Source organism: Carassius carassius, chromosome 25, assembly GCF_963082965.1.
Source record: "Carassius carassius chromosome 25, fCarCar2.1, whole genome shotgun sequence".
NCBI classification, from domain to species: Eukaryota; Metazoa; Chordata; class Actinopteri; order Cypriniformes; family Cyprinidae; genus Carassius; species Carassius carassius.
In genome coordinates this window covers 23,409,430-23,422,189 of record NC_081779.1, presented here as the reverse complement: position 1 = coordinate 23,422,189, position 12,760 = coordinate 23,409,430, and the positions used below count along the sequence as shown (strand labels likewise).

Below are 12,760 nucleotides of genomic sequence, written 5' to 3'. Positions count from 1 at the left end.
TCGCAATGAAATGTTTTTCCCCATCCCATGCCTCTCATGTTTTTAAATGAAAAATGTACTCTGTGTGATTGGCTTTCTGCTCTTTGTATTAAACTATGCATGCATACATGATGCAGTTTTGTTTATAGTTGTTTAAGCAACTTAATTATAATGGGTTTATAAACATTGTTTTAATTATTATTCACTTCACAGTCATGTATTCTAATGCTTTGAATAAACGTGCATTTGTAATATTTTGTTCGATGCTCCCTCTTATGGCCTCAGGAGAGAAGCCAAAAGCTTTTCTTCACCCTAACTGAAATTATGCATTTTAAATGTGAATATAATTCGAATTTTGATAATATATAAGTACAAAATTCGAATACAAATGAAGATATTTTTAGAGAGGTTCCTGTTCCTCCAGTGAAAGTCCTTTCCAGCAAGATTTTGATGCTTCCAAAAGTTCATAAAGACATAGTAAAAGTAATCCAAATGAACCGAGTGGTTTAATCCAAGTCTAATCATTAAAATTATCTTCATCTGTGTTTCCAAGATGTACAAACATCTTATCAGTTGGAACAACATGAGGGTGAGGAAACAAATGGCAGAATTAGCATTTTTGGTAGGTCAGATGACTGTTATATTTGTGATCTCAAGCGCAGCTGTGGATACATCAAGAATAAACCAGACTTGATTTTTTTGGAAAGCACTGGCATCCATAAAATGTAGTCCTGTGGTTTGAATGTGGCTTTCTTTCTTGGAATAGTCTCTCGTTCAAACTGACTCACCATCTATCTGTGTGACCGTGTCTATGTCTGGAACCCACGCGTGACGGGAATGCTGGGACTCTCCACTACCGCCCAGCGAGCGATGCTTGTTACGGGCTTACTCACGCTCAGGTCAGGAGAAAGCACCAAACCGTGAGAAAGCACCTCATTGTTCACCATTCACAATGGTTACTATGAGCGCTGAATGGCACTCACAGCTATGAGTAAAGAAACTAATTAGCATAATAGTACAAATACCGCCAATCACTTAAAATCTTGAGCTGTCACAAGAAAACACGACTTACGTAATCCACGATTGGAAGCCAAGCCGTCAAGTGGAGTAAAACTTTACATGCATGAACGGTTTGACCAAATTCAAGGCTTTTTACCAAAGCAAGAACAGCTAAATCTTAAATCCTTCTACATAAACTTTTAAATCGCTGTTTATGAAGTGATTTCATTTTGCATAAGGTGTCAAAATCTGTATTCTAAATCGGATCACTAAAAACCACAACAATAAGTGTGAACAATCATAAAACCAAGACTGACAGTTGTTCTTGGAGTTTAACTATATATTGCGTCTTCTTTGCAGGCAGTACTGGACTACGGCTTTGTAACTGCAGAGATGGGAAGTATGCAAATATCACAGAGCAGGGTTCATACTTTTAAAGCACGGTAAGAGAAGCGTCCTATCTGTGGATGTGGAAAGATGAGCACGGCCCGGCCTGCTGAGGTGCCTCTCTGTGTTTTGTCTCTTTTCATGTGGCTCTTTTGTCTGCGTGACCTGCTTTCTACATGCTGCAGTCCTTCTGAGAAAAGAGTGATCTGAACACTCAAATGAACAGCAATGCCCGGGTTTACTATATATAGATAGATTTATATATAGATATAGATTTAGTTTACAGTGAAGAAGATCTGAATTATGTATAGTGAAATTCAGACAAAACTGTCTAGGACGAGATCGAGCATGAGCCAAGAAATCTGGGGGAAAATAATGTTTCTATCCTTTCTATTGAAATAGGCACAAATTTGTATTGTTGCTGGTGCTAGAGGGTTTGAATAAGAGACTCCAAATTTTCTGCATTTAATGTAAAGACTGTCCTCTATCTGTGTGCCAATTTTCATAACTTTCCGCAAGCTGTTCTATGGACATCTATAGACTGAATAGCAGAAGATGAAGAAGAAATCTAACATGTATAACAGATGCCTAAGCACATTCGGTGCTTGGCCCCCAATTCATGTAAATGTCTTCAACATAACTTTTGATCAATTCAATGCACCCTTGCTGAATAAAACTATACATTTCTAAATAAATAAAATCTTACAGACCCCAAAATCTCTTAAATAAATAATAATAATAAACAATGTTTTGTGGCTCTTTAATGTGTCGTGACAGATCGCTGTACCTCGTGAACCGATCATCTCTTCCTCTTTAGTTATAGCATGAAATAAACATGAATGAACATCAGTAGGCATCTTATTTCAACCGTGGAAAGATGTCATGACACACCATTTTTTCAAGTTCAAGTCCACCAACGTATGGTTTGTTTAAATGGACAAAATGGCAGATTTGCCGTTATGATTGGTCAGATTGCCTGTCAATCAAACTCCTGGCAAAGGCTAAGTTTATCCATTTAAATATCTGGTTTAACTCGGAAATGGGTCAAATCATGGGGTTGCAATGGAGCCAGTTATGGGGGGGGCAATAAATTTGGACTAAATACAGAAACTATGAATTATCAACAAGATTTTGCAATGGCAAAACTAATACTAATTCTGTTATTCAATCAAGTAGATAAAAATATCCCCTGGTAAATCTCAAAATTAAGACTAAATATATCAGCCTATTACCATCTAGGGCTGCACGATATTGGGAAAAAATGACATTGCAATATTTTATTTTTCTGCGATATATATTGCGATGTGAAATCTAATCTAATTGTTTTCTTACAAACAAAAATGGGCTGAGCACACTTACATTCTCATTTTAAATGATTTAAACAGAGTATTATTTAAATTAGAGTAAATTATTTGTTTGTAACTTTTGGATATGGTTTGAATTGTTAACATATTAACTAACATGAACCTACCACGAGCAATACTTTTGTTACTATATTAATTAATCTTTGTTTATCTTAGTTTATAAAAACACAGCTGTTCATTGTTTGGTAATATTACTTCACAGTGCATTAACTATGTTAACAAATAATGTACAACTTTTGATTTCAACAATGGCTATAGCCTAAATGTTGAAATGAACAATGTTGTAAAAGTGCAGTTTAGTAATAGTAAATGGTAAATGTAGTTAAATAGTTTAATAAATAGAACATTATTGTAAAGTGTTACAGATTTTTTTTAATACACCAATTCAGACGTCTCGTGAGTTCAGTGTTGACAGGTCAGTTGTTTAAACTATTCATTAAATTGAATCGGTTCAAAGGAATCATTAGTTCGCGAATCAGACGTGTACAGCACGCCTTGTGTAATTATCTCTGCAGTTTAGGATATCGCACAAGACTTGACAACACAGAAAACATTTCATCACTGGATAGTTTTTTGTTTTTTTGTTTGACACCATCGTGTCAGTTGATAATGATTAATATGCGCGAGGGAGAGCGAGCAAGACAGCGCTCGTGTTGTTTGAAGACGGCGAAGGTGAGCGTGCGTGCGTGGCCGGGGTTCTCTCGCTCTCTCTCTCTCTGCTCGTTCTTATATGCGCTCTGTTAAACTAACAGGACTTAAAAACACATCCAAATGATAAACTTTCACTCTATGATTGTTAAACTGTGCAATTAATCTGCGAATCACATTCGTCGAATCACAATTTGTGCAACTGAACACATAGTATCTAACACACATTGTAAAAGTTCAGCTACAGGATGCTGATTTGTCTTTAAAGGTGCATTGGGATTTACAGGAAGAGTCGGAGTCACTCCACAGGAAAGAACTGTTGCTCTCTTCCCTACCATCAAAACCAGCAGCCTTTCCTGTAGAGAGTTATCTTCAGACCGCAGTGCTCTATCACACACACATCAGTGTGTACTGGCCCACGCCAGGGAAATGGTGACAACATAATAGCTGCACACAGGGGGGCCTCGTTTGGGACTGCGTGTTTGTATCCGTGTGCTTCAGAACACAGTATACAATCACACATCACATGATCCTGTTGAGCCTATACTTTCACCTGACCGCAGAAATTGTGGGCTGAATTTGCCTGCGTCACTCTACAAGTATGTGCTTAATTCATACTCTACATTCTGCTGGATTTTAACCCCTAACTGAAGCTTTCTCTATTGGGGTCAGAATACTTTGAAACCCGTTTTACTACACAAGGCTTCTGATCACTCGACTAGATCTTGAGGCAAACCAAGACAAGTTACCAGACAATGTGGAGCAGGAACATCCACCTTGAAAAACAAACAAACAGTGCAAGGAAAAACTGGGACATAGAGAATAAAGGGATGTGGGTGGGAAGTGAGAGAGCTTGTACCTTGTCTCTGGATAAAGATTCGCAGCAGGGGGTGTGCGGTGGACACGGCCTTGCTGAAGTTCTCGTCGTTATTGATGGGGAGGAGGTCTCCATGAATGTCAGCGTATCCGATCATCACCTCCATGTTTGCAATCCGGTGGATGGTCATGATGAGTTTGTAGAACTCCTCAAATTTGCCCGGTTTTAATCGATCCACTGAAATCCTCCGGAACTCTGCTCCATACTACAAGAGAAATGCAGAAATCAGCATGATGTAACAAAAATAGTACCTGCTACATTGATATTTATAGAGCTCCCAAACTTTTGAATGATCTTTCTAGTCATTTGTTACTACATAAGGTTTAGTGACCATTCAATATTCTTTTTGTTACTACAATACTATCGACGAGATATCGACATAAGCAGATTTCTCTGTCGATAATCAAGACGACAACTTCAGCACCGCATTTCACCCACCCACACACACACACACACAGCGCAGGATGATCAGATCCTGTAGTCGCTGAAGTTGTAACGCTTTGACTCAGATAACTTGTTAAATCCATGAATGAAAGCGATAGAAAACGAGGAGTCCCACACATTTAATGGCTGGTACATGACAACGCGCTCTTCTCAAACATGAGAGATTAACTCTTTCTTGGCGTTACAAATAAAGTAAAAGACAAAATAATAACAAGGCGGCAGAGCAAACTTATCATCCATAGTGGTTCTCACGTAGTCCTTCTCTTAAAGACTGATCACCTAACTTATAACACTCACTATGTGGTGATGACGTAGAAGGATTAGTTGAGAACCACTATGGAGGATAAGTTTGCTCTGCCGCCTTGTTATTGACAAGAACAGAGAGTCTCTCTCTTGCTCCACCCATGCACGATAATATCTTGTATCGTCGATCTCACGATTTGAAAAATGACCATATCGCCCAACGCTAACGCCCCGGGGAGCAGTTGGGGGTTCGGTGCCTTGCTCAAGGGCACTTAAGTCGCGATATTGCCGGCCCAAGACTCGAACCCACAACCCTAGGGCTAGGAGTCAAACTCTCTAACTCTCTAACCACTAGGACATGACTTCCCATCTAGCTGGCATCGGACCATAAGTGACAACACGGGTTAACACTGTCTTCTATTTTGACAGTCCTGAGAATAATCAACAAACTGTAGAGGTGAACATGTTAAAAAAAAAATTAATAATAATAATAATAATTAATAAACATTTAATATTTAGTGTTTCCCACAGCCTTACACTATTCGTGGCAGCAATCCCCCGCCCCCATATATACATATATGCAAATGTATTTTCTGCCAGAAAGATGCGTTTTAAGAGTGGGAGAGAGCTCACAAACGCTGCCTTAACCTTTTTATACAGACTATGCTTATCAAGCATTACATGCACGATTAAATGAAAATGAAATCGTAAATTGTCTAAATACAGTCAATTTCCTTCTGAAATACAGTGATATAAAAACACCCGCACTGGTTTTTAATTTTGAAATGTGCAGTGCTCATGTTTATTCAATGAAGTCAAAACCTTTTGGAAAATCCATTTGTGGCGGTCAGTTTCGATATTGTGGCGGCCCGCCACAAATAAATCAATGTGTGGAAAACGCTGATATTATAGCATTTACCTTTCCAATTGGTAACCGTATATAGCATCTGCATTTAACAAATATGCAGTTAATAAATATTAAATTCTACAAACGTTGCAACCTTTAGCAAATTAGATCCTTAGATTCCACAGGGACAGAAATGACATTTCTTGATGTAAATAAATTTGAGTATAAAGATTGGACATTCACTATAGAAATTTCCATGACTTTTTCAGTCGTGGAAACTTTTCACATTGTCCATGATTATGGGAACCACAGCTGTAAATCTCAAGGTTAAACCACACCATCGTCATTCTATCCAGTTTCAACTTGCAACTCCAAGTATGCAACATAAAACATCTCACCACCTATCCAAAACTGCAGACTTATTTCTCTTCTTTTAACTTAGTAGTCTCTGATTAATCTACTTAGCCTTCAGACGTGTCAGGAATCACAAAACACTGACACTGAGAGATTAAGATAAAGGCCTCTAACAGTCTATTCGGCTGTCTTGGCAGCTCTGCTGTTTGTAATGAGGAAACGGAGGCAAACAGGGACCTGAGACACAATAGAGAGACACACAATGCAGGGTGATGAGTAAGCAGAGCAAACCTCCACAACAATGGATGTCACCCTGTCCCGCAGGTGGACAAACCCAACACATCCCCTCTCTCAGAACACACATTAAAATCGGTTTACACAGGACACATTATTACTGTTCCTCTACACTGCTTTTTAAGTGTTTCAACTATTAAAATGCTATTATTTAGAAAGTACTAATAGTAGACAGGTAGTATACAAACTGGGATCAGTGTTGCTATAATGGTAACAATTTACAGTAAGTTTCCATTGTTAACATTAGTTAGCCTAACTACATTAGTTAACATAAACTAACATTTACCAATACATTATTCAAATCAAATCTATTGTTTTTTAATGGACATGAGATAGCGATATACTAACGAACAGTTGAACAGTTGTATTTTTATTAACTAACAGTATCAAAGATAAATAAACTCTGTAACAACGGTATTACTCATTCCATTGAAATTGTTATTGCGATTATTAATTACCAATATCACAATTTACAATACCATTGTTTGAAGCAACTACATGCCATGTTTTTATGTGAAAATAAACAAGCTGAAAACCCTCTGACTGAAAAACTCTCAGTATCTTCCACAGTATTAAGCCTCAAATGTCAAATACATTGGATTGGTTTCTTTAAATAAAAATGGTAAAACAATATGCATGCATGGTATTATCATGTTATTCTAAAACGAAAATTAAAACAATGAAAAAAAGAAATTAAGATTAGAGGTGCACGATAAATATCGGCCGATAATTAATGCGCATCTCGTCAGTAAAACCGATTATCTAATCAGCGGTAAATTCCATCAGGTGCGTGATTTCACATAGAGCAGCTGTTACTAAACAAAACCATTGTTAATTGACAAGTTGCGCAAATCCACATTCATTATCATCATTGATTTTTGCAGCTTGTCGGTTAACAACGGCTCTGTGTAGTAACAGCTGCTCTTTGGGAAATCACTCACCTGATGGAATTTACCATTGATTAGAGAACCGGGTTTACTGACTAGATGTGCATGAATTATCGGCCGATATTTAACCTGCACCCCTAATTAAGATAACCTGTAGAAAGAAAAAAAACACATAAAAACACATAAAAAACACACAAGCACGCAGAATAACATAAGTGAACGATTAATTGGTGATTTGAATGATTATTCAATTGTGGCATCCGTAATTGTAATCGCGATTCGTTTCTATTAACTGTGCAGCCCTAGCTACCGTTATAATTTACTAAAACTAAACCGATAAAAAAACATGTTGTTAACTGATATAAAACTGAAAACTTAAATTATTTCAGTTAATTGCAACATTTGTTATTTTCAACATTTTCTTTAAATTTTTTTACATTCAATAAGTTAAAATTATTAACAAAAATCATAAATTGAAACAAAAATAAATTAGAACTAATAAGAAATATTATAAAAATTTATCAAAATGGGAAGAAAAAAAAAAAAAAAAAAAAATCACAAAAAAAATAAAAAAATGATTTTAATACAAAAAAATTAACAAATATAATAGTATATAAATAATACCAAAATACCACTGATTGGGATCTGACCTATCAGATCTGTAAACAAACTTTTACAAGATACCATAGCAATATGGTGGCATGTGAAGTTACCTAGTTCCATGCTGAAGGGAAAAATTCAAAAAAAAAAAAAGTTCAAACTGTTCTTTGGTTAGTAGCTGTGATTTAAGTATATTCCAGTCCAACCAAAACAATCTCCTTAAGAGACACACATAAAGCTCAGCCTTCAAATTCAGAATGAGGCAAGTGACCGTTGGAGGCATATCACCATCACTAACAGGGTCACGCTGAGGTTATGTCTCTGATCATGGGACTGCTATGAAGAGGTTTTGACCCAATGCGTGGGTCGTCTCATCCAGCCTAAAAAACACAGGCTTCGCTTTGTCTTCACAACAGAGGTTGAGGCTGCAGCATCCCAGCATTGACTCGTGGACTGTGCTGCTCTGTGTAATTATGCCTCTAGGATGAGAGCCCCACATTAGCCAGTGGCAGCCTGTCATTAGCACATGAAATATAAATGAGAAGCAGCAGAAATACACTCGGATGGTCTCTGTGGTGGCAGGTGTGTGATCAAGTTGACTACGTGTGAAAACGTGCCCAACTGCTGACACGTATACGCAAACATCCAACCCACCACCTAAGTGTGCGAATTTAACCCATTCATCATCTCCAGATGAGACATCAGAGGTGCTGCTGCCCTGGCAAAAAAATGTGCTTCTGTTGTTGTTCTTTTCCCGAGGCCAGCTGATAATGTTAGTCAACGTTTCTTGAGAAAAAAGTGGAAAAAAATACTTCTAATTTAGCTTTACTAAATATGCTGCTTAAATTGTTAAAGTCAGACTGAAATGATCAGGTTATTTAAACATAGCCTAAATAACCATTTCTTTTTACTGCTGGAAGCCAGCTAAAATTTTATTTTGCTAACTCTAACAGTTCTTTGACTTCAGCGAGAGTGATTGATTTTTTTGTTTGTTTTTTTTTAACGTCTGTCTTCCTGCAACGCTGCTGATTTGAGAGAAAAAAAAAAAAAAAAAAAATACAAAACTATGTGTCCTCTTTGTAAAATCTTAAAAGGGTTTAAATTTGGTATCATTCTGCTTGACTTTAAAGGGATAGTTTACTCATTTACTCCCTATCAATTTGCTCCAAACCTGTATGGGTTTCTTTCTTCCACTGAACACAAAAGAAGATTTCCAAAGGTAACCAAACAGCTGATGCTAGCCATTGACTTCCATAAGAATTTTCTACATACTATGGAAGTCAATGGGTACCGTCAACTGTTTGGTCACCAACATTCTTCAAAATATTTTCTTTGGTATCCAACAGCTGAATGAAATTAATACAAGTTTGGAACAACCTGAGGGTGAGCAAATGATGGCAGAACTAAACTTGTATCAATGTAAAAATGTATCAGTCAATGAGTGTGTATATTTGATCATTTTAAAATGGTTTTTGCTTGATTATACAGTTATCTATTTTGCAAGTGTTGTTCTGACTGGCAGTGATTTGTGATTGATTTTGACACATCTGTGGCCTTAATCTTGTCGGTGTCTACAGACAAATTGCTTGTCTTTGGAATCTTCTCATGTTTGGTTAGAACACAGTGTAAATCTGAATCCATGCTTAACAATTCAGTTGTTATCCATGTGCAAACTCAATCCCAAAAACAATAACATGCCATCAAATCATTGAGAACCCGGGGCCTGAACAAAGCCCAACCTGCCCAATTTCCAACATCTAATCCGGAGTAATATGAGAACAGCCAAAACACTTTATCCGTCCTCAAACCCCGACAGGTTCAGGCAAGTCAAAACACAGCGCTACAGACAGATACACAGCTCTTTGTGCTAAATTCTTGGGTGACATTAAACAGTACCCAAAACCCAATCTTATCAAATGTCAGTATGGCATTCCAAAGAGTACATTTCCAACTGAGATCCAGCTAGGTCAGTGGAAAACAGCAGTGAAAGAGCAGTCGGGGGAGATATACAAAGCCTTAGACACATCAGTGGGTTTTCTTTAGATATAAAAGTGTTGGGAGGCAACAAAAGAACAATGGCACAAGGTTCAATCAGAAACCCCTTGACGCACTCTTATAAACAGCAGAGTTCCTCTCCAAACAAGCCTTCCCTGATAGTGATGTACAGGAACCGGGGTGATGACATCATAAAGAACACTACGTGTGACAGTGAGAGATTAGTGACATCACAACGATGATTCAGCGCATGACTGCGGAGCAGCACATCCTTTGTAATGTTGACACAGTCGTAGTTGATATCAGCTTCATCAACATTCTTGTCACGCAGGTTGTGGTTTCAAACATCCATCCACTGATGCTTTTGGGGGCGAGTATTGGTTCTTTTGGGTTTCAGTGGGAAAGCAGGTCGATCCGCACCTCTCCAACATGGAGGTATCTGGCTCTTCCAAGAGAGGAGAAATGTAATGGGGGTGCTCTCGTCTTTACAGACCCCAAACAGTGGCTCCTTTCATTGACAACAGTAGCAGGGCTTTTCAGCCCCTGTTATGAATTAAGAGCACGGCTGAATAACAGAGGCGAATAATCAGACAATGGCAATGGGGTCTTGATCTGGGCACGTCGCCCACGCATTCCAGCAATTAGGACATCACATCCATAACCACATTATAAAAGTTTGTCTAGCCAACGTCTAGTCCAAAAGACAGCTGAGTTTTTTTCAGCCACTCTGAAAGAGTTAGAGTTATAAAGTGACAGATGAGACGACTCGAATAGAAAAGCAGAGGCATGTAATGAATCATCCAGGTCCAATGGGTCTCAGTGACAGCGCTTGACAGATACTGTCTCCATCAGCTCGGCTGCAACAGACGTATAGTCCACAGTACCATTAGTATGAGCGGTGACAGATATAGAGTTATTTCTATTTCTGAAGAGTTGGTTAAAGCTTTGTCAGGCATTTCCCCAGGCAAACTGAACAAATGCAGTATATGAAAGGTCACTACGACTCCACTTGAGTGATGATAAATCTATCATCATGATATAAATGAAACTCGTGCAATTTTTTAAGGGCAAAATATGATAGAATGATAGACAGAAACAGAAAATGATAAATAAACAGAGCGACAGGCAGATACTTGGATGGCAGACAGACAGATAGACAGATAGATAGACAGATAGATAGATAGATAGATAGATAGATAGATAGATAGATAGATAGATAGATAGATAGATAGATAGACAGATGTTAGTATGTGCTTTAGGTGAGTAATACAAAACACAAAAGTTTCACTTTGTCCAACTGAACACAAATAATACGAGCCCATCCCAGTGAATCAGATCTCATGTTTGCTCTTGTCAAATGTGTAAATATGTCCGTGTGTTGTTTGGATATTTTTTCGGACAGCTGGAAATGAGGAGTGTTTAACCTGTCCTGATGTGAGGATCACAAACACAGATGCAAGGCGAGAGCAGAAAGCTCCCATCTGAGAGCCACATGCTGCATGCAGACCACTGAAACACAGCACTGAACGATGATCTGTGCTTGATCATTCATAAACGCTGCACATTATAAACACGGTCCATTAGAGTGACAGCTCAAGCGCCAAAACGGTTGTGTTGTGTCTCATTTCACGCTGATGAAACCAAATGCAATTCTCAAAAGTAAAGTAAACGTTTTTTTAATGCTCTTAACGGAGTAAACTATGCGAAGATCATACTTTAGTGCTTATATGGCATTTTTGGCAATGGCTAACCAAAGTTAGCCATTCCTAGTTTTCTCATCTAAAAATATACAACATAACTACGCAACGAAATTATTCTCGTAGAATATTTTCATGCATGCATATCACACAACTCACCTTGCTTTTCACTTCCACCGCGTTCATGTTCAAGCTACGCAAAGATTGCGATTTATTAATAAAGCTCCGGTTCATCTCGCTCGCGTGAAACTTTTCAGCCCGTCCAGGATGATGGGCTCGTATTATATTGAACGTCCAAAACGCGGAAAAGTTAGTCCTCGCAGGCTGCGTGACTCGGCCACTTCACAAAACTTCGGCAGAAAAAAAAAAATTATGTGAAAGACAAATCAGCGCCTCTCACTAGAGGGAGTAGGCTTAGGTTTCACAAATGACATCATCGCTCCTTTTCTCAGCTCAATGGTCCTACTATGGCTTGGTTTGGCTTATGAATATTAAATACATATCGTGACGCGTTACGCTAGAGCTAACTGATTGGCTGAATAGCGAACGTTAGGAAGTGGGCGGAGATTAGCTGGCGAAGGTTGATTGAATGTTCAGTTTAAGGCATTTTTTTCATAGAAAACTAACATTTTCTAATTAAAATGTAAATTGACATCCCACCCATCCGTAGAGATGTAGGTTGTCAGAAGAAAGTGGGCGGTCCTTTCGAATACCTCTGCGAATGCTTGGCTTGTGAATATTAATTAAATCACGTGACTGGACGCTCCGGCAGCTTTAGCATGCTTTTATAAATATTCATGAGCTAGTCCTTAGCCATACTAGGATTTGTAAATATCTCCTGACTACCTATTACATATGAATGTGGATTACAACTTTTCAAACAGTTAAGGGAGTATACGTACATGTTTGAATGTGCGGCATTGCAGGGAAGCGGCTCTCAGGCGCCAAGACCCGACAGCTGCTCTTCCCAGGAATGTTTTTTTTAGTTACTTCTCAGCCAAACATACCCCTAGCCAATAAAACAGACATGTTTATGTTTGGCCGTGATCTCACAACTACATAAAAACATCCTGGGATTAAGAGTTTAATATAAAAGTAGCCAATGAATTCACAAGTGGATTCACTGGTTGTTCTCGACGGCCGCT

At 38.2% G+C, this 12,760-nt stretch overlaps 1 protein-coding gene across 1 annotated transcript in view; it reads right to left on the bottom strand.

Moving 5' to 3' along the window:
* LOC132104445 (partitioning defective 6 homolog gamma-like) overlaps window positions 1-12,074 on the bottom strand; it is a 42,444-nt gene extending 30,370 nt beyond the window's left edge. The window contains exons 1-2 of the mRNA XM_059509922.1: window positions 11,775-12,074; window positions 4,237-4,459 (exon numbers count right to left, since the gene is read on the bottom strand). Coding sequence (XP_059365905.1) covers window positions 4,237-4,459; window positions 11,775-11,849 — 298 coding nt within the window. The 5' untranslated portion in view covers window positions 11,850-12,074. The remainder of the gene's footprint in view (window positions 1-4,236; window positions 4,460-11,774) is intronic.
* Window positions 12,075-12,760: the final 686 nt, after the last annotated feature.